The sequence below is a fragment of the Heterobasidion irregulare genome, assembly GCF_000320585.1.
Source record: "Heterobasidion irregulare TC 32-1 unplaced genomic scaffold scaffold_10, whole genome shotgun sequence".
Lineage (NCBI taxonomy): Eukaryota > Fungi > Basidiomycota > Agaricomycetes > Russulales > Bondarzewiaceae > Heterobasidion > Heterobasidion irregulare.
Window position 1 is genome coordinate 800,947 of NW_009258206.1, and position 25,508 is coordinate 826,454.

At 50.2% G+C, this 25,508-nt stretch overlaps 10 protein-coding genes across 10 annotated transcripts; 7 read left to right on the forward strand and 3 right to left on the reverse strand.

The window, feature by feature from the left end:
* Positions 1-57: 57 nt before the first annotated feature.
* On the forward strand, positions 58-2,289 carry cpm107 (cytochrome P450 monooxygenase 107; the record flags this gene model as incomplete). The annotated part of the gene is made up of 12 exons (XM_009552488.1): positions 58-253; positions 319-447; positions 693-896; positions 933-955; positions 1,124-1,241; positions 1,304-1,317; positions 1,372-1,584; positions 1,609-1,672; positions 1,723-1,747; positions 1,812-1,937; positions 2,000-2,146; positions 2,202-2,289. The coding sequence occupies 12 exons, from the start codon at positions 58-60 to the stop codon at positions 2,287-2,289; spliced, it is 1,347 nt and encodes a 448-aa protein (XP_009550783.1).
* A 1,415-nt stretch (positions 2,290-3,704) lies between these two features.
* HETIRDRAFT_421398 (uncharacterized protein) lies at positions 3,705-4,886 on the reverse strand (the record flags this gene model as incomplete). Its single annotated transcript, XM_009552489.1, has 5 exons — positions 3,705-3,751; positions 3,805-4,079; positions 4,133-4,425; positions 4,522-4,614; positions 4,698-4,886. 5 exons carry the CDS (start codon positions 4,884-4,886, stop codon positions 3,705-3,707), a joined length of 897 nt encoding a protein of 298 aa, XP_009550784.1.
* Positions 4,887-5,165: 279 nt separating this feature from the next.
* Positions 5,166-6,730, reverse strand: HETIRDRAFT_421399 (uncharacterized protein; the record flags this gene model as incomplete). The annotated part of the gene is made up of 6 exons (XM_009552490.1): positions 5,166-5,421; positions 5,500-5,781; positions 5,836-5,977; positions 6,060-6,437; positions 6,501-6,541; positions 6,615-6,730. The coding sequence occupies 6 exons, from the start codon at positions 6,728-6,730 to the stop codon at positions 5,166-5,168; spliced, it is 1,215 nt and encodes a 404-aa protein (XP_009550785.1).
* Positions 6,731-7,038: 308 nt separating this feature from the next.
* HETIRDRAFT_388762 (uncharacterized protein) lies at positions 7,039-8,741 on the forward strand. The gene is made up of 8 exons (XM_009552491.1): positions 7,039-7,265; positions 7,396-7,466; positions 7,527-7,773; positions 7,839-7,913; positions 7,977-8,035; positions 8,100-8,231; positions 8,298-8,377; positions 8,429-8,741. The coding sequence occupies exons 1-8, from the start codon at positions 7,108-7,110 to the stop codon at positions 8,600-8,602; spliced, it is 996 nt and encodes a 331-aa protein (XP_009550786.1). The 5' UTR covers positions 7,039-7,107; the 3' UTR covers positions 8,603-8,741.
* Positions 8,742-9,457: 716 nt separating this feature from the next.
* On the forward strand, positions 9,458-11,488 carry HETIRDRAFT_388763 (uncharacterized protein). Its single transcript, XM_009552492.1, has 8 exons — positions 9,458-9,629; positions 9,707-9,734; positions 9,804-9,910; positions 9,978-10,505; positions 10,555-10,690; positions 10,746-10,844; positions 10,908-11,237; positions 11,300-11,488. Exons 1-7 carry the CDS (start codon positions 9,533-9,535, stop codon positions 11,041-11,043), a joined length of 1,131 nt encoding a protein of 376 aa, XP_009550787.1. The 5' UTR covers positions 9,458-9,532; the 3' UTR covers positions 11,044-11,237; positions 11,300-11,488.
* An 851-nt stretch (positions 11,489-12,339) lies between these two features.
* HETIRDRAFT_65596 (uncharacterized protein) lies at positions 12,340-14,686 on the forward strand (the record flags this gene model as incomplete). The annotated part of the gene is made up of 13 exons (XM_009552233.1): positions 12,340-12,532; positions 12,591-12,720; positions 12,790-12,978; positions 13,041-13,198; positions 13,245-13,360; positions 13,419-13,536; positions 13,598-13,611; positions 13,669-13,858; positions 13,911-13,967; positions 14,017-14,041; positions 14,114-14,239; positions 14,304-14,450; positions 14,510-14,686. The coding sequence occupies 13 exons, from the start codon at positions 12,340-12,342 to the stop codon at positions 14,604-14,606; spliced, it is 1,560 nt and encodes a 519-aa protein (XP_009550528.1). The 3' UTR covers positions 14,607-14,686.
* A 482-nt stretch (positions 14,687-15,168) lies between these two features.
* HETIRDRAFT_446269 (uncharacterized protein) lies at positions 15,169-16,142 on the forward strand (the record flags this gene model as incomplete). Its single annotated transcript, XM_009552493.1, has 3 exons — positions 15,169-15,281; positions 15,331-15,502; positions 15,584-16,142. 3 exons carry the CDS (start codon positions 15,169-15,171, stop codon positions 15,692-15,694), a joined length of 396 nt encoding a protein of 131 aa, XP_009550788.1. The 3' UTR covers positions 15,695-16,142.
* A 299-nt stretch (positions 16,143-16,441) lies between these two features.
* Positions 16,442-18,692, forward strand: cpm92 (cytochrome P450 monooxygenase 92; the record flags this gene model as incomplete). The annotated part of the gene is made up of 13 exons (XM_009552494.1): positions 16,442-16,637; positions 16,700-16,829; positions 16,873-17,073; positions 17,128-17,276; positions 17,335-17,450; positions 17,507-17,624; positions 17,687-17,700; positions 17,760-17,949; positions 18,003-18,059; positions 18,113-18,137; positions 18,216-18,341; positions 18,412-18,558; positions 18,614-18,692. The coding sequence occupies 13 exons, from the start codon at positions 16,442-16,444 to the stop codon at positions 18,690-18,692; spliced, it is 1,548 nt and encodes a 515-aa protein (XP_009550789.1).
* A 483-nt stretch (positions 18,693-19,175) lies between these two features.
* Positions 19,176-21,406, reverse strand: cyp4 (cytochrome P450 monooxygenase 4; the record flags this gene model as incomplete). The annotated part of the gene is made up of 13 exons (XM_009552191.1): positions 19,176-19,263; positions 19,320-19,466; positions 19,529-19,654; positions 19,712-19,736; positions 19,791-19,847; positions 19,901-20,070; positions 20,127-20,160; positions 20,215-20,332; positions 20,391-20,506; positions 20,564-20,750; positions 20,798-20,951; positions 21,023-21,152; positions 21,214-21,406. 13 exons carry the CDS (start codon positions 21,404-21,406, stop codon positions 19,176-19,178), a joined length of 1,545 nt encoding a protein of 514 aa, XP_009550486.1.
* Positions 21,407-23,672: 2,266 nt separating this feature from the next.
* HETIRDRAFT_147935 (uncharacterized protein) lies at positions 23,673-25,272 on the forward strand. The gene is made up of 4 exons (XM_009552495.1): positions 23,673-24,090; positions 24,161-24,528; positions 24,634-24,829; positions 24,908-25,272. The coding sequence occupies exons 1-4, from the start codon at positions 23,888-23,890 to the stop codon at positions 25,110-25,112; spliced, it is 972 nt and encodes a 323-aa protein (XP_009550790.1). The 5' UTR covers positions 23,673-23,887; the 3' UTR covers positions 25,113-25,272.
* Positions 25,273-25,508: the final 236 nt, after the last annotated feature.

Genomic DNA, 25,508 nt, shown 5'->3' on the forward strand with positions numbered 1-25,508 from the left:
GAAGGCTTTCCTGGTAAGTCCCCTCCACCCCCATTCATTTCTGCTCACACCTCCAACATGTCCACGACCGCTCTCAACTGCGTTATCTCCCTCCTTGGTCTTGTCCTCTTCGCCGCTTATTTGAAGAGGCGACGCAATTCATCTGGCCTCCCTTTTCCCCCTGGCTCTACCCCATTCCCATTCATCAGTAACGTCCTCGATATTCCCAAGCGAGTACCATGGGAAATGTACTCAAAATGGGCAGACCAATATGGTGAGTCTTTTGGCATCTACGATTGATCGCCTTATTCGAGAGTCATCCGATACTTGAATCCATAGGCGACATCATGTCTATTCAAGCTTTCGGAGAAACCATGGTAATCATAAGCTCAGCTAGAATGGCTCGCGAGCTATTAAAAAGCGTGGCTCGAATCACTCTGACCTCCCCGTCGTCCCTCCTTACGAAGTGTGAGTGGCTATTACTCTGCTTGACTAAGAATGACAACGTGCAACGCCATGCTAGGATGAAATTTGACTTCAATTTAGTCTCAGCGAAGTCCACAAGTACCAAATGGAAGATCGGGCGAAAACTCGCTGACCATAGTCTTCGCTAGAGTGCCGCCATGGTCTACAGGCCTATGCAGATCCGCAAGGTTCATAAGTTGTTGAGGAAACTTCTGCACACCCACGATCTTTGCAACGATCTAAAACAGTCAGTCTGCAGGTCGAGTTTACAATGCTTTTGGTCATCAATGATCTGCGTCACAGCACGACCGCAGGCATCGTTATGGCTCTTACGTATGGATATGATATTACCGACCCTGACGACAATCTCATCGCCCATGTGGAAGATATTGCACGAAGGGCGTCTTCTGCACTGTTGCCTGGCTCAACTTTCATCAACGTATTTCCTTTCTGTGCGTAATCTTCCAACATTTACTATGTCCATGAAGTACTCAAGCTGCAACACAGTAAAGTACCTTCCTGTGTGGCTGCCTGGTATGAATTTTAAAAGAGAAGCACTCAGACACGTAGGAGAGATGGTAATCACTGTCGAAGCTCCATTCAACTTCACAAAAGGATAAATCGTTCGTCAACCACTTATCCTCGATCGTCTATTAAACGATATCTGAACGTCTGGAAGATGAAGGGAACAGCACACCCGTCGATTATATTGAACACTATGAACTCGTTTTCCGAGAACGATCTCACTGAGGAGGAGGAATGCGCGCTGAAAGAGGTGGCAGCATCACTCTACATTGGTGATTGGACTTATGAAATTTTTTGTTTTTACTCATTATTTTCGTCCATGTGACTTGTACAGCTGGCACAGATACGGTAGGCTTTGTCAACGATATCTTGATGAATTGGTCAAGAACCATGTCGACATAGGCAGCTTCAGCACTAGCCTTCTTCGTTCTGGCCCCCATCGGATATCCCGAAGTCCAAAAAAGGGCTCAGAATGAACTAGACGCTGTCGTAGGACGTGAACGGCTTCCGCAGTACGAAGATCAAGAAAGCCTGCCATACATCAACGCAATATGTCAAGAGTTCTTGCGGTGGAGGATGGACACTCCTCTTTGGTTAATTCCGCGATATCAGAATGTGAATCTAGACGCTAAAACTTAGCTGTTAGGAGTCCCTCGCACAAGTATAGAGGATGACATGTACGAAGGATTCTTCATTCCCAAAGGTATGAAACCTCATTCGTCATCCTTTGATTAGCCTGACACAACAACCTAGGCTCTCAGATTGTCCTAAATACCTGGTATGTTGTGTGTCATATCTCAGAACCGTTGCAGAGTCATTCCGTTGCGCTAAAATATTGTCAGGTCCATGCTTCACGGTCCTGAGGCCTATCCCGACCCAGAAACCTTCCGTCCTGAACGGTTTCTCCGTTCTGGTGGAGCATTCGTCGAAGATCCTCTCGTGAACTCAGTTTATGGATGGGGTAGGAGGTGAACATGGCCAATGTATCTGTAACATCTCTACCAAAATTGAGGATGACTTTCTTCTGCAGAATCTGTCCCGGAATATTCATCGCAAATGCAACGATATGGGCTGCTGTTGCTTCTATTTTGTCCGCCTTCGACGTGAGAAAAGCGAAAGACAGTCAGGGAAGTGACATTCCTGTGAATGGGGCATATATCGATCAAGGAATCATCTGGTAAGTGAACACGGTATATGCATTCAAAAAGAGATGTAACCTCTTCGTCTCCTAGTCACCCCTTTCCGTTCAAGCGCTCAATCACGCCAAGAGATGCGCAAGCGGAACAATTGGTCGTGGCCACAGAAACCGAGATGGAGTGAGTGTGCGAGGCTTAAGTGTGTCTGCTACATAATATAAGCTGCGCGTATTGTCGAATCTTCAGAGGTCAAGATCCTATCCCCTCATATCAAATAGTATCACCGTTGGATAGTGTATATGTACGTCGTTCAGCCTCGATACTATGCGTATCAAATTGGAGTAGAGCTGTTCATTAGCTGGCTCATTGCGTTGTCATTGCGTGTCGTGAAGTCAGTTGCTGAAGTCCTCAGAGATTCATCCTGTGGTAAGCACACAGTTGACATTCGCAAAGCACTGCCTACCTTGAGCTATGGAACATTTTCTATGTCCGATTCGTCTGACTTGATCTTCATCCTCCTGTACCCTCTTTAGGGAGGGGCGAGCGTTACGGGAAGGTTTCTTTCCATTAGAGGTCGGAGGGTTCCATTTGGGAAAAGCTTGTGCCAATGAGCGCTGGAAGGCTTCGTCGTAAGCGACACATTTCATGGTCAAGATGCTTAGCGTCTGATATGACCAACACATAAATTCAGCTAGTTGGGAAGAAATGCAATGGGTAGCTACCTGTCTCCCAGAATCATATAGATCGCGAGTGTCTTGAACAGAAAGATTGCTCTGAAATGTATCTTTCGCTTTAGCTATCTTGGCTTCGATTTCCGCCTTGGTGTGTTCTCTCCCATAAAACAATGGAAGCCCTGATATACAATGGCTACGAGTGGCTCTGCAGTATCCTTGAGCACTAGGTGTTCTTTACCTTCGAGTGAAAACCTAATTATCGACAAGAAACTGACTACAAAAACTGGAGTCACGAGTTCGTCTTAATTCTTCCATTCGTCCGCACTTAGTGGCACGGCGGCGGCGAGTCGGTATTGTGCAACATAAAGCCATTCGTTAGTTTTTCTGCATACAAACATGCGATACTCATGCGGCCACCCCCGTTCTGCAACCGATGTCACCGTAGACCAAAGCGCAGTCTGTCCGGGAAACTTGGGTACATCAGGGTTGTACTTGTATTTCACGAACATGAAATGATCCAAGCCATGCTCCTCACGCTTTTTCTTCCCGATGATCGGAAAAGTGTTCCGCGAGGAGCCCTCATAGACATGGCTCATGAACAGGCGCGTGACTGTAACGTTCTGTATAGCGAAGTCGAGCGTGACAGGAAATGGGTCGGCACCGACAGTAGCGATCCGCGATTGAATGGTGGCAAAGTTGAGAGAAACTTTCTCCTCGTCTTTGATTTTGTAACCAAAGTCCTGGCAGCCAGACTGAGAAAACAGTGTCCATTCGTTGTAGAACCAGGATCATACATTTTGTAGTTTTCTCTCAGAAACGGACCGCCTTACTTCGCCATATTCTTCTTTCACAGACTTTTCATGCGAGCGTGCTTCAATCGAAGCGGGAGTATCAGAAAGATTTGGACAGCAGTAATCATCAGTTTTCACACCGACGCACCACTGACATCTGTTACCTCTATGTCGTTTGGATCTATTCGGTGTGATACCTAAGTGACGTCGCCAGATCACAGATCTTGCACTTACCAATTTCGTCCGGCGCCAGATTTAGACTTGGGAGTGTCACTACAGGTGGCTCGAGGTGAGCTGCTATCAACTCCATATTAGGTTGGTGCGCAAAGTCAAATTCTTGCTGCAGACTGGGCTGATCTGAAGAGACATCGACCTCCATATCAGTCGAAGGCTTAATAACAGGAACCGTGTCTGCTCGAACGTCGTCAAGACCGGTAGATGCATCGGTTTTTAGGACCCCGACAACAATTCCCTCGTCTTGCGGCATTTTGACAGCATAATTTTCAGCTCTAGGATAGTGATTCAGATGTATCGCAAGGTTGAAATATATAAAAGGACTCACTTTGTTGGAATTGTGTCGACATCTATGGGAGTTTCAGATTTCACGCGAGGCCGCGAGCGGCGAGGCATCACCACCTCGACTTTCAGCCTTCGTGAGCGAAGGTGAGGCTTTTTCTCCTGTTCACAGTCATCGTCCACCTTGATGTACTTCTGGTCACCATCCTCCGTCTTGACCTTCATTGAGCTGCGCCGTCGTCGAGGCATGGGCTCGTCCGCTGTCGGATCAAACATTTTGCGCTTTTTGATAGTCCTGGTGCTCTTACGCGCCGATATCAAAGATTGTTTTGCTTCTTCCTGTATGTTCATCAGAGGACGAGGAATAGAAGTTATGATCGCGGCGCGGTTGGTGAATGAGAAATAAGAATGAGACTCAATCAGATCGGGACGGACCTCTTCCTCTGACTTCACGCGTCCACCCAGGTTTCCTTGCAGGCTACCTTGAGTAGCACTGTCTATTTTTGTATCCTCAACCTTAAGCGTTCCCTGCGAATAACCAGTCGCGGCCAAGTATCGATTCAGAGTTTAGCACTCACGCGCCTCAGAGAAATAGATCGCAAGCAACACACCTCATGCTCATTCCTGCCCGATTTGAGTAACGTCTCTAGCCAACGTACACGCGTCTGAAGCTCTTCGACCTGATCCTTGAGTTCTTTGATCCGTGCATGAAGGACGCGCTTTCCTGCCTCCTTGCCGCTCGGCACGTCCGGAGGTGCAGATACTGAAAGATTAGCCGGCAGGGATTGTAGTACGTCCATTCCAGCGTGATTCAGACAAGAAACGATTGATAATTCCAATAGACTGTAGCTCAAGCACAGTTGGTGGCCGTCGAGCGAGACAAAGAGGCTGAACTCGCGCGTTCCTATTCATTTGCCTTTTTGGGTCAGAAGTACTTACGGGAACAAAATAACACGCCGCCCCGAAGTACTCTACATATACATGGCCATCTTGAACTAGCGACCAGATATTCCAAGATACATGCTACACGTCCAATATCAGGATTGCTACTCTTTGCTACCTCAACGCAGCCAACATACTCAAACCGACACCGGCTGACCCCTCCCTGCACGCTCAAACGAGCCGTCCAATAGCTCATACGCAGGCCGATACTGCTCCGCACTGTCCCGCTCGTCAGAAACCATATAACATGTTGCCCCATCATTCGCAGCGAGTAAGACGAGGCCTGCGACATTGTTGCCCTTCGCACGGATCTGCACCGCGTCGGCTTCTGCCGGCGCAGATGCGGGACCGCCGTTTATCATTTCCAGGTTTCCGTTACTCGGTACACCGCAACTGATGGACACAAGTGCGGGAGAAGGGTGGCCAGGTTAATTGCTAGACAAGGTGCATTGGTAACTGCACAGGACTCACGATGATTGAGCATCAACGTCGTCAGCTGTGCATGTCATACTGGCGTCCGCGGCGAGCAGCGTGAGCCCTTCTGGTATATTATGTGCGCTGGATGCAGAGGGCCCGCAGTTGCAATCGCCGACACATGTCGTGCACGGGTCCGAGGAGAGGATTGTCAGGCCGGATATCGAAGGGAGGGATCCAGAGGCTTTTGCGATCCCATTCGCGGATGCAGGCTCCGAAGAGGGGACACGTAAAGCGGGATTGCGGAAAGTGTTATAGGTCGACCCGAGGGAGGTGTATCTACACTTGTCTATAGGTGTTTGTTATCAAAGGCAAATGCGAGGATACACGTACCCTTCGTCGTAGAGTTTGCAATAAGGAATGTCAAGACGTCGAAGGAATGTCCAGACGTCTGTGTAGCTCCAGTTGATGATTGGGTGTATCCGCTGGAACCGTGGCCAGTCAGAATCAGTCTGGTCACGGAATGTAAGCGTAGCTGTCCAGAGTAACTATTAGCATTCGAGATGCTTAGGAGCGAGAGATAATTATCATAGACGTTATCCGAAGGACATCCGTACCTCCATGTGGGTCATTTCTCCTCGTTCCGACCAAGATACCTTCAATCACTGGGAATCGTTCTTTATATATCTGTAACGCCATCTTCATGCCCTCCCCTCCCTTCACCTTGGCCTTGCTTCCTGTCACTCCCTGTGATTCAGGGACCGGTCCTCCTTCATTCACACTCGGAACAACCCTCCGGACAGGAAATTCGCCCTCAGCGGGAGGAACGCATCGGAAGATATCTAAGCTATATGCACGCGCGGCGTCTTCGATGAAGTCTTCGAGTGCGGGGAAGGGTGACGGGAGCGGTATGTAGAGTGACCTGACTGCCTGCAAATTGACAGACGAATTGCGCCGGGCGAGGGCACCAGCGTAAAGGTGTAGGAGGACAGTGCCTGTTGATTGATATCGTGTAAGTACATCGGTTGTTCCCCGGGGGCGAAACCAACAGTGCATACAGTCTTTCCCTCCGTTGAAACTGAGTGACAGTTTCTCCAATCTGAACGACAGGTGACCGATACAGGAAAGAAGTAAGCGCACTTCTCCAGAACAAGATAGGAGGAGGTACTGACCCGAAGCTGTCGAGCGCGTCGTCTATGACCTTCAGCGCCTCGCTCACGAGAGGCGCGATAGGCTCATTGGAGGATGCGAGGGCATATATATCACGCGCAATGGCCGCAGCATCCATCTTTGGGATTGTCATTCGTGCGTATTTTGTTCTGCAAAATGATTATGAATTGTGATCCTGAGCGATGTAGTTGGTGGACGAGACCGAAGTCTGTCTTGGGCAGCGACGTCAGAACTCGAGTGCCGGCCGGCCATGCCGAGATATGACTCTTATTTCCAGATTAGATCTCGTAAGTCGTTCCCGATAAATACAGGTTTAAGTGCTAAACTACTCCATTATTGCAGCTTATGCAGCCAAAATATAGATTTGAGTACAGAAGCTGAGCCCGAAGGCTGCCCGAAGCGCACAGTTAATTAACTGCTAACACTCACGCTTGAAGCCACCTCGCCGCTCCATCTCCCTACCATCCCCGACCTTATACCACGATCCAAAAGACAATGTCGAGCTTAAAGGCAGTGATTCTTGTTACTGGCGGCACAGGCCTCGTCGGGCGCGCGATCCAATATGTTATCGAGACAGAGCCCGAGGGCTCGCGTTTTGGCAAGCAGCCTGGAGAGACATGGATATTTGCCAGTTCATCGGAGGGAGATCTTAGGTGAGTGTGTGGGATTTACTATATGCTTGACCGACATCACACGTCGCGAACGCAATCTGAGCTGGTGTCCTGCATTGTGGTGTATGTACCGAGTCTGACTTCGCTGTGCGTGCCGCGATGTATCTTACAGGGATGCGGCACAAACGCGCAAGCTATTCGAAAAGTACAAGCCCACGCATGTAATCCATTTGGCCGCTCTTGGTATGTCCTTTATACACCTCTTGTTCACCTCTTATTTCAGCTGATCGCCGCTGTCACAAGTCGGTGGTTTGTTCAAGAACATGAAGTACAAGCTTACGTTCCTGCGCGACAACACTCTCATCAACGACAATGTTCTCCACACCTCGTATGAGACACATGTCACGAAGGTCATCTCGTGCCTCTCGACATGTGTCTTCCCGGACAAGGTCGAGTACCCACTTGATGAGACCAAGATCCACCTTGGCCTGCCCCACGAGAGCAACAATGGTTATGCACACGCGAAGCGTATGGTAGATGTCGCGAATAAGTAGGCTCGATGGCTTTCGATTTCACGCGTGTGCAAGCGCTGATTGTGTTTCTATCATTGGGTAGGGCATACAAGGAAGAGTTTGGGTGCAACTTCACTTCTGCGATACCGACGAACGTATTCGGTCCTTATGACAACTAGTACGTCTTGCACTCCCACCTATCTCCGCCGTGACTCATCCTTGCTATAATAATGATCAACAGCGATCTTGATGATGCGCACGTTATCCCCGCCCTGATACACAAGTGTTACCTTGCAAAGAGTACTCTTCTCTCTTCACAAACTTCCCCATGCATGAGACGGATGCTGACCGACGTGTGAGCTAGAAAACAACACGCCTTTTGTTGTCGCAGGCACTGGCAAGCCACTCCGTCAATTCATCTACTCTCGCGACCTCGCGAAGCTGTTTATTTGGCAGCTGCGCGAATACGACGACGTGGAGCCCGTCATTCTTTCTGGTGCGTATCTCTCAAACCCATAATCAATATTGAATGATATATTGACGCCCTTTTTCCCGTTTGTAGTCGGTGAGGACGAGGAGGTGAGCATCAAGGAAGTAACCGATGCGATTGTTAAGGCCCTCAAATTCGAGGGCCAATACACCGTAAGCATGTTTCTCGCTTGTTTTGCGAACCTCCATCAATTGGTGCTGCAGTTCGATACCACTCGTGCGGATGGCCAGTTTCGCAAGCCTGCGTCCAACAAGAAGCTGCTTGGGCTGCTTGGGGGCAAGTTCGAGTTCACGCCGTTCGAAAAAGCGCTCGACGAGTCTGTCCAATGGTTCCTCGCGAACTATCAGAACGCACGTATTGGGGAGGTCAAGGCGTAACGCGTTCGTCCATGGGTGGTCAAAGTTATGTTGGGACTACAGGCTTTGTTTGGAAATACATTTCTGACGACGCTCGCGGCTGCAGTGTCTGAATGGTGTAGAATCTGCATATTACAATTCTGAACGGCTCAGACCTCCCAAACAGACGTCCAGATGCTTCCTACAGAAGTTCTATGATGCGAGTAAATATCGCCTTACGAGCTCGAGGCACGGCCTTGTGTGCCGTTCACGTTCCTGGCGATGAAGTGCTGCGGCTCTCGTCACCGCACTCCACTCACATATGTGTGTTACCTGCCAAAATTTCTCCACATTTCACGACGGCGGTTAGTCTCCGTTCATGGGCTTCGTTTGAATGTCATCTGTGTACGTCCCTGGAAGCATAGCATACCTTGCACATCTTTCTACTATTCCATCCGGGGCTAGGCGGGAATGCACAAAGCTCGATGTCCACCCATCAGGAAAAGAAGGCATTGAGTAGCTGTTTGCCCCACTTGAACTGATCTCCGAGCGCACTATTGATAGAAAGCGTGCAAGGGTTTTCTGTATACGCATTACATCTGTATCTTTGCCCCATCTGACCTCGTGCAGGCCGGCTGTCAAAACGATACTAAGACCAGCTGCCCGCGCTCTGACCGCCTCGAAGAAGTGTTCTGAGCACTTAACGAAGCTTTAAAAAAAACCGAAAAAACAACCAACGCTGTTTATCAGTGAGAGTCTAGAGAGTGCACGACTGCGCATGGCGTTTGAGAACCAAATCGACAAAAAGAGAAATGGCTTGATATGACACCCTAAAAAGGCAACTAGCCGATCTATACACTATTTCATTAAAACGCATCCCTCCGTCCGACAACCACCATCTCCTCTTCTCAATCGCCGCGCACCCTTCTTTACATTTCTTCTGTTCGACAAGAAATAGATTCGATATTGGCCATGTCGACAGCGATCACGGACGTTCCAGCGCCATTTGTCCTCACGAATTTGCCATCGCCCGAGGAATATCTCAAACGCAAAGTTGCACTCATTTCTGGTGCGCAGCTCTCTTTTTTTGCGTAGACTGGGCGGGTTGTATTTTTTTGACTGACTCGGATTGTGCGTGGGGTGCAGGCATCACTGGTCAGGATGGTTCCTACTTGTGAGTAGCGTGTTGATCAAAGCATTTGTTGCTCTTGTGATGCCCGCTGTTGACACTGCTTGCCTCCAGGACTGAATTGCTGCTGGAGAAGGGATATGAAGTGCACGGCATCATCCGCCGCTCGTCGAGCTTCAACACTGGTCGTCTGCATCACCTTTACGAGGACCAACACGAGCGTGCGTGTCTCGTTCATCGCGAGCGCGCTTGATTTGACCCTGATCTCCGCATTTTCCCCCTTCGTAGGCCCAACCAAATTCAAGCTCCACTATGGCGATCTTTCCGATAGTACCAACTTGGTGTACATCATCGCCCAGGTCCAGCCGACCGAAATCTATAATCTCGGCGCGCAGTCGCACGTCAAGGTCTCATTCGAGATGGCCGAGTACACCGGCGACGTCGACGGGCTCGGCACGCTTCGCCTGCTCGACGCTGTGCGGACGTGCGGACTCGAGCGACACGTGCGCTTCTACCAAGCGTCCACTTCTGAGCTGTACGGGCTCGTGCAGAGCGTCCCGCAGGACGAGAACACGCCGTTCTACCCGCGCTCCCCGTATGGCGTTGCAAAGCTGTACGCGTTCTGGATCTGCAAGAACTACAGGGAGGCGTACGGCATGTACGCATGCAACGGTATCCTTTTCAACCACGAGAGCCCGCGTCGTGGCCGCACCTTCGTGACGCGCAAAATCACGCGCGCCGCGGCAGACATCAGCCTTGGGAAGCAAGGGTGCCTGTACTTGGGCAACTTGGACGCGCAGCGAGATTGGGGACATGGTGCGCGCTGATCCTCGTCTCATTCCGTTCGTAACTCACGATGTGCTAGCCCGTGATTATGTCGAGGGTATGTGGCGCATGCTCCAGCAGCCTGCACCCGAAGACTTTGTCCTTGCTACGGGCGAGACGCATCCTGTGCGCGAATTTGTCGAAAAGTCGTTTGCCGTGCTCGATATTCCCATCAGGTGCATGCCTCCTCGCTCCTCTTTGCTATATATCATTGCTGATCGGTGCGGGTAGATGGGAGGGCAAAGGCGAACAGGAGGTCGGCATTAACACCAAGAACGGAAAGGCCGTCGTCAAGGTCGATCCAGGATACTTCCGTCCCGCTGAAGTGGAGTACGTACCTCTCAGCCTTCCCTGGCGTTTCCTGACCTTTGGTGTGGTTGCTGGCATCCATAGGCTTCTCCTTGGCAATCCCGCAAAAGCAGAGAAGCAGCTAGGCTGGAAGCGCAAAGTCGACTTTAACTCCCTCATCAAGGAGATGGTGGAAGCGGACCTCAAGGCAAGCAAGAGCCTTGTCGAGGACCAGAATTAGGTTCTGCGCGTGCGCGAGCCCATTGGAGAAGATTGTACAATTTTGTTTACATTTGTTCATGGACACGGTACGGCAGCGTCACAGGGGGGAGCGTAATTGATTGCATTGGTTTTTCTTTCTCATTATGTGGAAGGCGTGTCAGGAAATATACATGACGCAGGTGTGGCGCAAGATAACCAAGGTTGGCGGTACGTGTATGTAGCATGTTGTTCACAACATTTTCCAGTATGATTGACGATTTTTTCTCTTGATGAAGGTTGATTGGCACCGAGGCATCAGTCTTGATGCGAGGAGCCTTGTGACCTTCTTCATTGGAAGGTTCGTGCTGATTGCCCAACCGTTGTGCCTCGGCGTTTCTAGATCTCAAATGGGACTTGCATTGGCACTCACCATGCAACGTGCGCAACCTGTCATGAGCCGGTAATACTATGTCCATGATGCCTAGTCAAGTGTACCGACTTTGGAAGTAAATTTTCCGAAGAGCTTTCTAATTAAGGCATTCGTTTTCGAGTTCGTAAAAGACACCTTGAAACGGGGATGATCTAAACTTTAGATGCTCGATCAGACAGCAATAGGACCGCTTTCAGAAGTTGCCCATCGATATATCTGTAAGAGAAGTGCACTTTTTTGTCGTCCTCTAGATGTGGAAGTCGTTGACAAGCTTTTCTGGAAGATTCAGACATACTCAGTTTTCTGCCTGAGTAGAGGGCATGCAAAACAAGTGAAGATGACTCTCGGAAAGATTTCTAACCCGATCACGGGGTTATGATGAACTATGGTAAACCCATATGCCTTCGTTTTTGACGCCACTGAATCTTAGTGGCTCTCTATTCTCGGTTTCGGTGTCACCATCCAATGACAAGGCCGTTTTGCTCGTCACAATGTGTGTTCCATCTTTTTAATCACACAATTGTTGATAATGATCCGCGATGCAGTGATGGCATCGTTCACCTAGCCTCATGCCAATGAAATCATGGAACTGGAACTAGGAATAGACCGTATTCCTTACCCGCCTGACTGGCGAGAAGTGACCAGGCCGCATTTTCCGCACTGATTCAACGGTCTCTTCTCGTTTCTTTCCGAAATAGACGCGCACCACATTGGAAAGGCGCTGCTCCATACAATAGAATTAGCTGATCTCCTGGAATTTCTTTCTGCCCTGGGACTTGGCAAAGTCCCACCTCTTACTTTATTAAACGGTGCTAGTGGAGTCGAGTTTGAAGATACTTCTGGGCCTACTTGAACCCACAGCCTTCAGAGTTGTCAACTTCCTCGTAGCGCCTTCGTCCTACTTCGATGTTCAGACTCGCAGATTATGCCCTTGTGATCGTTATTCTTGCCCTCCTTAGAGCGTATCTTGTGAGGCGGCGAAATCCATCTGGCTTACCTCTTCCTCCGGGCCCAAAACCTCTTCCTATCATCGGTAATATCTTCGACATACCGAAGCGAGCATCGTGGGAGACGTATGCTCAGTGGGGACAGCAATATGGTGAGTCTATTTTCTTCATGGAAGAAGTCACCACTCAGATTGAACCGGTATCCACTAGGTGGTATCATGTCTTTAAAAGTACTTGGTCAAACCATAGTAGTCCTGAACTCGCATGAAGTGGCCCGCGATCTGTTGGAGAAGCGTGGTACAATCTACTCAGACCGCCCCGCCTTGCCATCATTAGAAATGTGCGCGCTCACTTTAGCCTTCGTGCAAGCTATACACTGATCTCATAACTCTCTCATAACATATACTAGGATGAACCTCAATTTCAACCTAACTATCAAACCGTACGGAAGCTACTGGAGGACAGGGAGAAGCATGGCGGATCACAGTCTTCGTCAAAGCGCCTCATTGACCTATCGACCCATGTTGATCCGGGAAGCCCGTCGTTTTCTCGGAAAATTGGTCCGCGGCACCGATGATGTTGTCGTTAGCAGCAGGCAGTCAGTTCTACCCATTAGCGTCTTTATTTTTACACATCTGAACATACACATTCACTTGACAGGCTGACAGCCGCTGTCATAATGTCCTTGACTTATGGCTATGAAGTCAAAGAACCGAAAGATCATTTCGTAGATCTTGCCGAAGATGTTGTCGAGAGAGCAGTAGCAGCTATGCTACCCGGTGCGACTGTTATCAACACCTTCCCGGCATGCAAGTCGCGTTCAAAACGATATTGTAAGGAGGTTCTCACGAGATTGTGCTTTAGTGAAGTACCTATCAGCATGGTTGCCTGGCATGAGTTTTAAGAGAGAGGCCATACGCAAGTGGCAGCAAGTACAGGAGACCGTAGATGCTCCATTCGAATTTACGAAGGGGGAAATCGTTAGTTCGCCTCCGCCTACACTCATTTTCTCTTGTTCATTGAACTGGTACAATGCAGAAAAATGGAACAGCGCGGCCATCCATGATCCACGAATGCTTTGAATCGTTCTCTAACACCAGTCTGACGGAAAGAGAAGAAACAATATTAAAGGAGGTCGCAGCTACAAGCTATATAGGTGCGTGCACCTTGAAATTTGCATATAGTGTTCTCGTCATTGATTTCCTTACTACGTGCAGCTGGTATTGACACAGTACGCCATATATTTCCTTGACCCTCTGCCCTTCATTTTTATCTCTCTCGGAAACAGACAACCTCTACCATCGCTGGCTTCTTCGTAGCACTGGCCCTCTACCCCGACGTCCAGAAGCATGCCCAGGACGAACTTGATGCTACAGTAGGGAGGGATCGTCTTCCAGATTTTCAGGACCGTCATCAACTACCCTACGTTGAGGCCATATGCCAGGAACTTCGACGATGGAGGCTAGTTGCGCCTTTTGGTGAATAGGCTTCTGCACGTCATCGCATGATATATTGTTCATTTCCTGCTAGCACTTCCACATGCCACTTCAAAAGATGATGTCTATGAAGGATACTTTATCCCGAAAGGTGTAGATTTTCTAAATGCTGTGTATGGATGCATGCTCATATGAAACAGGATCGCAGGTCCTCGCAAATTGCTGGTACGCTAATTTCTCGTATATCTCTAGGTTTAATGGTCCCTCAACGTATATGTGATCATGCATCAACATTAGGGCTATGCTTCACGATCCCGCTGTGTATCCTGAGCCAGAGGTTTTTCGACCTGATCGCTTCTTAGCATCGGATGGCACCTTCATCGAGGACCCGCTCGTGAGAGCTGCCTTTGGCTTTGGAAGGAGGTCAGCCCAATTATCGATTTCATCACGTACTCACACTCACTATGGGACTTTACCGGTCGCATAGACTATGTCCTGGACGCTTCCTAGCAAATGACACTTTATGGGCAGTTGTTGTGTCTGTCCTATCCGTTCTTACCGTCGAGAAAGCCAAAGATATTGAAGGAAAGGAAATTCCTGTGAGCGATGTCTTTACCGACCACGCCTTGATCTGGTAAGTGACTAGTGATATCTCTCACATTCGTTCACAATCACAATAAAAACTTGCCCTAGCCATCCCACGCCATTTAAATGCTCGATTATTCCGAGAGATGTGCGATCGGAACAGTTGATCATTGAAACATCAACCAACCCCATGGAGGAGTTATAGGGACTGCATACTTAGTCTTGAACAGATGTTTTTCGTTCCTATGTATAATTGGGTGTTGCTCAATCAGAATTAGCGCTGCACACCTACAGTATGGCACGCATTGGCAGTGTTCCTCGCAAAGAGAACCGGCTATACGCGTGAGAACCTGATAGTAATCGAGTCTATGACTAAGCAACATGTGATCCTGACTGACGGCGCGCTACGCTGAGGGACTGCTGAGGGCCCACTGACGACGGAATGCCGTCTCAGCAACCCGGTTCTACTGGAAGATGTCTTAATCGACCCGAAACATGCGGTGAGCGAGACAATTCTCCTGCTACCAAACAGTGCGCCAGCTTCGCCGTTCCGAAACGAACGAGGAGCGCTGACAGAGTGCACGATCAGTATTTGCCAGGTGCGGCGGATGCAGAGATCATCGCTGCGACGGTATCGCTTACACCTAGTGATCCCGACGAGAACGTCGAACAAAAACCGCGGCTAAGAAAATTCTCGCTCTCCGTCAGTCCGAGTCGCTGCTCCCCTCAATGTGACTTACCACGCTCTATTGTGGGCAGGAAACCTGATGTTCAACATCGACGACTTCGGCATTGCATGGTACACGCACACGCGCGCCCATTTCGCGTCCAAATTCATGCAGGGCCCCCGCCCCGCGATGTACAAGACCGTCGCGCCCGCGTAAGCCCTATGCGCGATCGCCGACCTGATCACGGCTGTTGGGGCGCAGGTTGACGGACCCGACGTTCATCTACATATGCGGCAACACCGCGTCGAGCTGCATCCTCGCGCACATCCGCGCGGCGAGCGCGCCGCCCGTCGTGCAGACGAACGACCACCCTTTCATATTCGGGCGGCACAGCTTCATGCACAACGGCACCGTCTCGAACTTCCGCAGCATCGTGAGTCGCCCGCGTCCTCGTTAGTTTGCTCGTGGGTCTGAGCGTGGCGGGTGTTGATAACGCTAGGAGATGTTGCGCCAGATCAGCAGGGAGAATGTTGGGATGATCCGGGCAACTCGGACATGGAGCACGTCGCGGCGTGTACTTCACGCACCTTGGGGACACGGCGGTCACGCACTCGATCGAGCTTGACTGACGCCTCCTCCGACCATTTCTAAGTACTACTACCATCACCATCCCCACTCAGCAAAAGTCGTGGGCCGTTAACAGCGGCGAGCCTAGTTAGGAACACCCTAGGTACCTTGTTTACTCAGCACGGTCGATCGCGCGCTTATTTGTTCAAAGCACGCTGACGTGCCGCGATCCATATGTCCTATAATGTACGGTGCGTTTAGCAGGTCAAGTGCATCGTGAGTAATCCCTTTCGTACCCTTATGCAAATCGCGTTACTGTACCAGAGCTCTGAAAGTATTTTTATCGAATGCCGTAGCTGCCGGGCACTGCAGATAGCTGCTGAGCACTGCAGATAACTGCTCTCAATGCGCCATCGACTAATGTTAATCCTCACGGTATTGTCTGCCTATATAACCGAACTTCTACATTAACTAAAGCCGCTTATTCGCTTATTCGCTATGTTCAATTGCACCCCATGTCGTAGTGGCTTATGCTAAGTTATTACCTGAGTAGTATGGCCACTGCATTTCTAAAAGGTTTGCACATCCTTCAAGCTTCGTAGGAGACAGGACACTGCTCCACAAACCTTAATGATGTGGGGTTTAAATCGCTCTGTGTCATTCTAAGATATCCCGTCCCAGGATAGCGCACTCACCTAAATCGCAGGACGGAATCGATTCCAATGATACGCCCCAGTGTAACCCAGCCATATAGGTAAGGGAGTCCAACACGGTCTCTTACTAGCATCTTTGTCCCTCTTCGAACATGTTAATAAAACTTGCAGACTACGCCGCTGTGCTCTTTGCCTTTGCTATCCTCAGAGTATATCTTCGAAGGCGCACAAACCCTTCTGGCCTCCCAGCTCCTCCAGGTCCCAAACCTCTTCCCATCATTGGCAATATCCTTGACATTCCTACACGATCATCTTGGGTGACATATGCTCGTTGGGCACAAATATACGGTGAGTGGTCTTCTTACCACACGCCCAGACGTACTCGTCCCAACTTAAACATCATGCATCAGGCGATATCATCTCTCTCAAAGTCCTTGGTCAGACAATAGTGATCCTTAACACTCCTAAAGTTGCCCGCGATCTCTTTGAGAGGCGCAGCTCGATATACTCAGACCGCCCCGCATTCCCTGCGTTCGAGATGTATGTCTTGGCCTCCATGCAAATTTCTCAACTCTTACGATAGATGTCACCACAGGATGAACCTGAATTTCAACTTATCTGTGAAACGATATGGAAATTCCTGGAAGATAGGGCGAAACATGATAGATCACAGTTTCCGCCAGAGCACTTCGATGACATATAGACCCATGCAGATGCGAGAGGTACACCGTTTCCTCAGAAAAATCGTCCACTGCCCAGATAATGTTATCGATTATTGCAGGCAGTCAGTTCTGTCCACGATTATACATGACATGTCTTGACTTATGTTTAAATCCAGGCTGACAGCAGCCATCATTATGTCTGTGACCTATGGATACAAGACAACAGAGCCGAGGGATTATTTTGTGGAGCTAGCTGAAGACGCTGTCGAGAGAGCGATAGCCGCTATGCTGCCTGGGGCTACGATAATCAACACATTTCCGACGTGTACGTTGCCCTTCAGACAATCCCAGATATTACAGGTTTCAACGAGGCTTTTGGCTAGTGCGACATCTTCCAGCATGGCTTCCGGGCTTAGGCTTGAAGAGAGAGGCTATACGCAAGTGGCAACAAGTTCAAGAAACTATAGATGCACCGTTTGAGTTTGCAAAAGGGGAAATTGTAAGTCGATCTTGTGACGGCTACATATCTGACAGATATTGAGCTGGGAAACATAGCAAAAAGGGTCAGCGGAGCCGTCAATGGTCGACGAATGCTTTACCTCATTCTCGAATACTGGTCTGACGAAGACCGAAGAGCACATACTCAAGGAAGTTGCGGCTACAACTTATCTAGGTGAGTTACACAAACTCCAGCGCTTCTGAAATCCTCCTCTCATTGTCTAACACTTGATATAGCTGGTACCGACACAGTACGCTAAGATGCTCGACTGCGCCTTCCATCCCCCAGTCTGAATAATATACTAAATAGATGACGTCCGCAATTTCTTGCTTGTTCAAGGCACTGACCCTCTCTCCGGATGTTCAGAGGCGTGCTCAGGAAGAGCTAGACACTGTAATAGGAAGGGAACGCCTGCCAACTTTCGATGACCGTCCTCAGCTGCCATATGTTGAAGCAGTGTGCCAGGAACTTCGCCGGTGGAGGCCAGTCGCCCCGATGGGTGAGTGAATATTCTAACTTGAAAAGCACGGTCGTTAACAAAGTGCCTCCTAGCACTCCCGCATACCACTACAGAAGATGATGTCTATGAAGGGTACTTCATTCCAAAAGGTCATTCACCATTCATAATCAACTCTCATGCCATTACTCATACGACACCACAGGATCGCAGGTCCTTGCAAATGTCTGGTACTTGATTCACCCGACCTACCTTGGAAACGTCGCAGACTGACCGATGACATCATTGGTAATCTCCATTGCTTACAGGGCCATGTTCCAAAATCCTGCCGCATATCCTGACCCAGATACCTTCCGTCCTGAACGCTTCTTGTCACCGGACGGTACCCTAATTGATGACCCTGCACTTAAAGCTGCCTTTGGCTTCGGCAGGAGGTCCGTATTGTTGTGTGTCACGCTACAAGCTCACATCACACTACTGAATGAGTTCGCTTTGTTATACTAGAGTATGCCCGGGACGTTTCCTCGCGGACGCCACTATATGGGCCGCTGTCGCGTCCGTATTATCTGTGTTCACTATCCGCAAAGCCAAAGACGTTGAAGGGAGGGACATACCTGTGGACGATGCTTTGACTGATCACGGACTGATCTGGTGAGCCAACATGGTCCTGTTAATCGGCAACGGAGTCATTAAAGATATAGCTTAGCCATCCCACGCCTTTCCAATTTTCAATTGTTCCGAGAGATGCCCAGTCGAAACAGCTCATTGCTGAAACCAACGTATGAAAGCTATAGAGGCTGTAACTAAAGGAAACATTGTGTGGTGTATAGGTATAGTGTACGAAATTCATGAATCATCGCTCCATGGTCAAGTCCAGTGGCATGCGCACGTCAGGGAAGAGGAACTAGGTTTGGAACTGAATATAGGGAGTCTACGACTGACCAGAAGTTGATGAACGAAAAATACCGCTGACGGGTATCGAACCCGCAACCCCCACCTCACTGCCCATAGGAAGGTGATGCGCTACCATTGCGCCACAACGGCCAATAGTCAAAATTTACCTTTGGCTCTCCATAACTTGTTAACAGTCGAATAAGTCAGGTCCAACGCTCCATCCAGCCTCGATTCACTATTTTCCACGATGCACAAGACGGCGATAATAGTACAGGATGGAGGAGCCTAATTTTGGCTCATCAAACATGAGCTTATAAGATGTCTAAAATACAGTCTAGCTGGAACTTTAGTAAAAGCAGTCAAGGAGAGCGCCGTCATTCGGTCTCGAGCTTCGTGTCTGCAACTAACTGGCCTGCCCGCGCGTCTCTCAGCACCAACGAGCATGGGAACGGGAGGGGTTGGCTGGACGAGATGGTTTTATTTGTGTGTGTTTTTTTGAAGGGAAGAAATAAACTAACCATACGATGCCCTCGTCGGTGAATTCCCCGTTCACAGGAATTTCCTTCCCTTGCGCATCTTTGGCCTTCCCCACGACAAAAGTCGACAAGACGGAGGCAACGATGGCCCAGATGTTTGCGTCTGCTAGGAAACGACCAGGACAAATTCTATGGTGTGTGATGAAAGGTCACTGATCTGGAAAAAAGCAAGATGGTGTTTGCGCGCTCACCTTCTACCCCATCCAAAAGCAGAGTTGAGGAGAGGGTCCTCGATGACCGTTCCATCGGAAGTCAGAAAACGTTCGGGACGGAAGCTCTCTGGATCTGGATAGGCAATAGGATCGTGAAGCATAGCCCTGGAACATCAAGCCATGTCATCACTCGGGATGTTGTCGAGCGAGAAGACTACGTACCAGGCGTTGACCCAGATTTGCGAGCCTGAAAACCGGCGTTAGCGAGGTTGATTGAAATGCTCCAAGTGATCGCCCATACCTTTTGGAATAAAGTATCCTTCGTATACATCGTCTTCTGTAGTCGTATGGACGACACCTACAGAAAGCATGATTTGGTACGTGTGGTGTGACAAAAAAATTGCTATTTACCAAGCGGCGTGACCATCCTCCACCTCATGAGCTCCTGGCATACCGCATTGATGTAAGGCAATCGTGGCCTATCATCATAATCCGGAAGCCGATCACGCCCAACAACCAGGTCGATCTCTTCTTGCGCCCGTTTCTGGACATCTGGATATTCGACAAGGGCTAGAAGGAAGCTGCCCAGCAACGAGTTCGACTGGTTCGAACAGAAGTCAGGGGGAGTGTGGCAGACACATCATAGGTGCAACCTACCGTGTCCGAACCGGCTTTGATCACAAGTTAGGAAAGACGATATAGATCAAAGGTCTAATGTGACTCACCTATGTACATGGTTGCTGCCACCCCTTTCAGGGCGTCCTCTTCGTCATTGGTCATGGTCCTGTCGGAAAAGGTCTTCATACTTTCCAATATAACAGACGGTCGCGCAGTTCCCTGACGCTATAGAACACCCATAGTGGTTAGCAAACCGACGGGGGAACATCAATAACTAACGAACAATTTCTCCCTGAGTGAAGCTGTATGGAGCGTCGACAGTGAATATCGTCTCTTCTATGTGATCGAGCGCATCTCGCTTGAAACTCATCCCTGGGAGCCATGCGGGAAGATATTTCACTGCATTGTGACTTTGTGAATATATCGGAAAAAATCGTCTAGCGAGACGCAACGCACAAAACGGCAAAAAATTGATCAAAGTTGCACCAGGAAGGATGGCAGCCGACGCTCTCTGGACAATCCCTTCCACCTGGCCCACGAACTTGTCGTGGGACTCAGCGATCTCGTATCCATATGTAAGGGACATGATGATCGCTGCGGTCATACTGTCAAGCGGATCAATAAACCGTCGGGCATAGCAAACCTGTGTACTCACTGCTGGATGTCGCTCCAAACATCCTGAGTGTGTACAAGTTTCCTCAAGAAGTCGTGGATCTTGCGCAGTTGCATTGGTCTATAAGCCACAGCGGCGCTCTGACGGAGACTGTGCTCCGCGATCTTCCGCCCGATCTTCCATCTGCTCGTTCGGTATCGTGCCATGAACACGTTGAAGTCAAACTTCATCCTGGTAAATTATCCACCGGTGCGTCATTGTTTTTGAGACAAGGAATCGTGGACAAATAAAATACGACGTACAGTTCGAGCGCAGGAACAACCGGGCGGTCAGAATAGATCGAGCCACGTTTCTCCAATAGGTCGCGGGCGATCTTAGCCGAGTTCACGATGACGGCGGTTTGTCCTAGGGCTTGGATAGACATCAAATCACCTGGAATTTGTACATAGTACGTGAGATGGTAACTAGGAACGAAGTTGGAAACGAAACGCACCATATTGTTTTGCCCATTGTGCATATGTCTCCCATGCTTTGCGTTTAGGTATATCGAAGACGTTTCCGATGAGGGGAAGCGGCAAGGGACCAGGAGGGTAAGGAAGGCCAGATGTTCGCCGCCTCTTAAGATAGCCATTGAGGAGAATAGCACCACCGAGTAAGACAATGCAGTCCAATATGCCCACGAACATGTTGAAGGAGGGGAGAGGAAAGGTTGACACCACTCTGAGACTGCTGGTCGGTTCAGCAGGCACTAAGAAGCTAAGCTAGTTTCAAAGGACAAACTAGGCCTCCTTTAATACGAATGCTTGTTTTAAATCGGACCATGACACCAGCACGAATCCACTTCAAACATTGCAGGGACCTCTCAAGCGCCCAACAGGGACGATGCTATGTACCTGGTATATTAAAAATGTATTCCTATCAGCTGTGTCATGATGGTCTATCTGACCCATCGAACATGGAGATATATGAATGTCTCGCGCCTTGGGCATTTCGGTCTAGCAACAACAGATGGTATGACGGCATCCGAAATTATAGAAAACATGATCATCGGTCTGCAAAGAGATGCACTCAGATAACAGAAACAGTAGCAAGAGATAGTCAGGGTTCAAGGGACAGATATAGAAAACGTACAGTATGGAAAAGGAAGATATAGCATCCCCACAGCAGCTATCATTGCTTTGCTAATGCCTATCGGCTGGATATTTGACTCGCCGCTGAGACTAGTTGGGGAAATGAGGGAGCCAGGGATTTCATCGATCAAGACTGGTTAACGCAGCTGATGAGGATTGATGGGTATTATCTTACCTCCAATGGATGCCCATTTCAAACGCTTCGCCACTCTACGCCTGGAGTCTGCGCCGAGGTATGAAACGGATCATATCACAACGTACAACACCCTCGGGGTTATGGCTCGTTTCGTCGGCGATATGCTAGTGATCTGTGGAGCCAAACAAACCTGACGTTCGAATCAGAGTCCTCACCAACATGTATCAGGTGGGTATGTATATTCACCTTCCACAGAACCTACCTACCTCGCCATCGAGAGTGCCAGGCAAATGAGGCTAGTATTTCTGAAGATAAACATCGAAAGCTGACGAGGGCGCTTTCTGATGACGGCGCTATTCGGATTGCAACGAGTGTTTGAACGTACCTATCTCCAAATTTACAGCATTCAGTAACGCGGCCGTCGGGGTTTCTGAGTCAAGAAAACGCCTCAAGTTCACGGCGGACCGCCATAGGCCATGAATGCCTGCGAGATAGCACTCTGCGAGCGCCGAGCGCTACAGGATACTACTCGGTGATGTGCCTAGCCTCCCAAAGACGGCGATTCCGACAATTCTCCTTCATACGGCGTGGCCTCCAGACAAACACATCTGCCAGTGTGCAGTACTTTGGGCCGGCTTCATGGAACGAATTCCCAGCTGGTGACGCGATTGTGGACCGAATACAGCCCGGGAGCAAGTAGTGCAAAAAACGTGACCACGTTATGTTCAGAAACCCCAATATGGGTCATCTAGGGTAAAATTCCCAACTTTTATGGACAGAGTGGAATCTGCAATCATATCCTCTCCTCTTCTCAAAGTGCATGGACATTCACGGTTTGAGTCGCCCTACGATCGAGGGATTATTCAACTGTAGCCGACTGCGAAATCATCGACTTGTTCGCGCCGGGACTTTGCGCATATGCCAATACGCCCCCATCAATAACGATCTCCATTTAACTGTGTCCAAATATCTATCTCCACATGGACGTCCTTGTCTATACTCCCTCTGCTACTATCTCCCCTTTAACCCCCACCTTGCGCCTGCTCCTCGCTCCCTTCTATACAGTTCAACCCATCACCGCTCTTGCGCTCGCGACGCAACCCTGGGCGCCCTCATGCGCCCTCGTTGTGCTGCATCGAGGCGCAGGTATGTCGCGGGCCGCTGCCGCCGCAGTGCAACGCTATGCGGAGGAGGGCGGGCGTCTACTCGCGCTCGGTATGGGCATCGGAACGGCAGCGAGCACGGGATTTGAGAGCCAGGCACTTAGGTTCTTTGCTCCCGCTGCGAGGGCATACGTATACCCCTCTGTGCCTGCACCAGATACATCTGAACCAATGCAGGTTGAGGCGCTCCACATAAACTCGGGCGAGGTTCTCCGTGACGTGCGGAGCGCGGGAGTCGTGTTTGCGGAGACGTGTGTGACGCCGGATACGGTGCTTGCGCGGTGGGAGGTAAGGAAGGGGGCTGAAGCTGAAGCAGGAGGCCAACAGGATCACGGAGCTCCGGCCGCTCTCGATCTCTCCGTCGGTGCGAAAAATGGGCACGTCGCGTTTTGGGATATCGCGATAGACGACGCATCTGGCGACAGGAGTGTGCAGACGTTGCTCGCGCGTGCTCTAGCAGCCTTGGGCCTCTCGCTTCCCTCTGTTGACTCCCAATCACCATCAGTTTCCTCTTTGCCACCTACCCATGTCCTCCCTCAACTGCTTATTGCACATCCGCAGAATCGCACCATACTCCCCGCAATCCTTTCCGCACTTGATGTGCCCGCGTATCCTGCCCTAGGCGGTGTGGCGCACGTGATCAAAGACGCGGTGGACACTTTCCACTTTGAGGCATTCGCACCCGACGTACTTGAGCAGGCGCGAACGCATGAAGACGGTGAGCAGGTGAGGCGCATTATGGTGCTCGCGCCGGGAGAATTGCCCTCAAATAAAATAACCCCGCTATTTGATGTGCGCGGGTATTTCGATGCATTACGGGAAGCGAGAAAGCACGAGGAACCGCCGACTTCGGAAAAAGCCAGGGATGAGGAAGGATGGGGCCTGGGAGAGGCCCTGCTCTATGGCGAAGTGATTACCAGCACGCAAACAATGCTAGACAAGTGCGCACCTGATTCAATTCTGAGATCACCAATATATTTATGATCACTCCTGCACACGCTGCGACCCCAGAAATCCACATCTTCTCAACATCCTCCCCTCCCCGCTCCTCTCTCTCGCAACCCACCAGCTCGCCGGCCGTGGACGCGGTGCGAATACGTGGCTCTCACCCCTTGGCTGTCTCCAATTCTCTCTACTCCTGCACGTCCCGCTCTCTGCGCTCCCCGCGGCGCGCCTCGTATTTGTGCAGTACCTTTTCGCACTCGCCGTCGTGCGGGCATGTCGTGATCCCCGTGGGCTTGGTGGGGATCGTGGCGCAGGCGTACGGCTGAAATGGCCAAATGACATCTACATAGAGATGAGAGGCGGGGAGCGGAAGAAGGTCGGCGGGATCCTCGTGCACACAAGCTTCTCAGGGGGAAAGGTCGACCTCATCGTCGGTGCGTTCGCTCTCTTATTCTTCTCCATGATGCGGTCGATTCAAGCCTTCTGACATTGGATTCACTGAACTTCCGTCCTGCAAAAATATGGATTTACCCCCGCAGGGTGCGGCTTGAACGTGGCGACACCCGCACCGCTCGCGTCGCTTGCATTCCTCGCGACACCCGGGGGCGCACCATCGCCAGAAATGATGCTTGCGTTGATCATGACCAAGTTCGAAAGCATGTGGGAGGAATTCATTCGCGCGCGCGGGAGCTGGGCACAGTTCGCGGACGCGTACCTGGACGCGTGGATGCACTCGTGCGTGGCTCCTTCCCTTCCTTTCATTTCACCTCCCTTGCCGGTATTCATCTTTCTTGCGCTTGCTGTTCATCACAGAGACCAGCTTGTGACGCTTACGACGGTCACCCCGCCGCGCGCGGTGCGCATCGTGGGCATCACGCCCGACTATGGGCTGCTCAGAACTCTTCCGGAGCGCGGGGCGTGGAGCGTCGGTGGCAGCGCAGACACGGGGTTTATCGACCTGCAGCCAGATGGGAACAGCTTTGATTTGATGGCGGGACTGATCAAGGCCAAAACGTGAACGAAGAGCTGAAAATCTGTACAACGCAAAAAGGTTAAATGCACGAGGTGTGGAAGAGGTCAAGATCGCACTCAACTGTGTAATAGTATTCATATTGGCGCTCATACGTGTACCTTGGATGACCTGACAGCAAGTTCGTTGATGCGCTGCTGACGCTGTTAATATTGTGGTCAGTCCGAGTCCGAGTCTGCCAGGGCCACACCACACTTCTGCATTCATATCGGCCGCCCAGAACTCTCAGCATCCCTTGCCTCTACTGAAAATCTGACAGCGATCACTGTTAAATATACTGCTACTCATCAATAAAATGGTACACAAGCTCTGAGCCCTATTCGACGAGCAGTTCAGTTTCCGAAGAGATGACAGAACAAAGCGGCCCGGGTCCGGGCCGGAGGC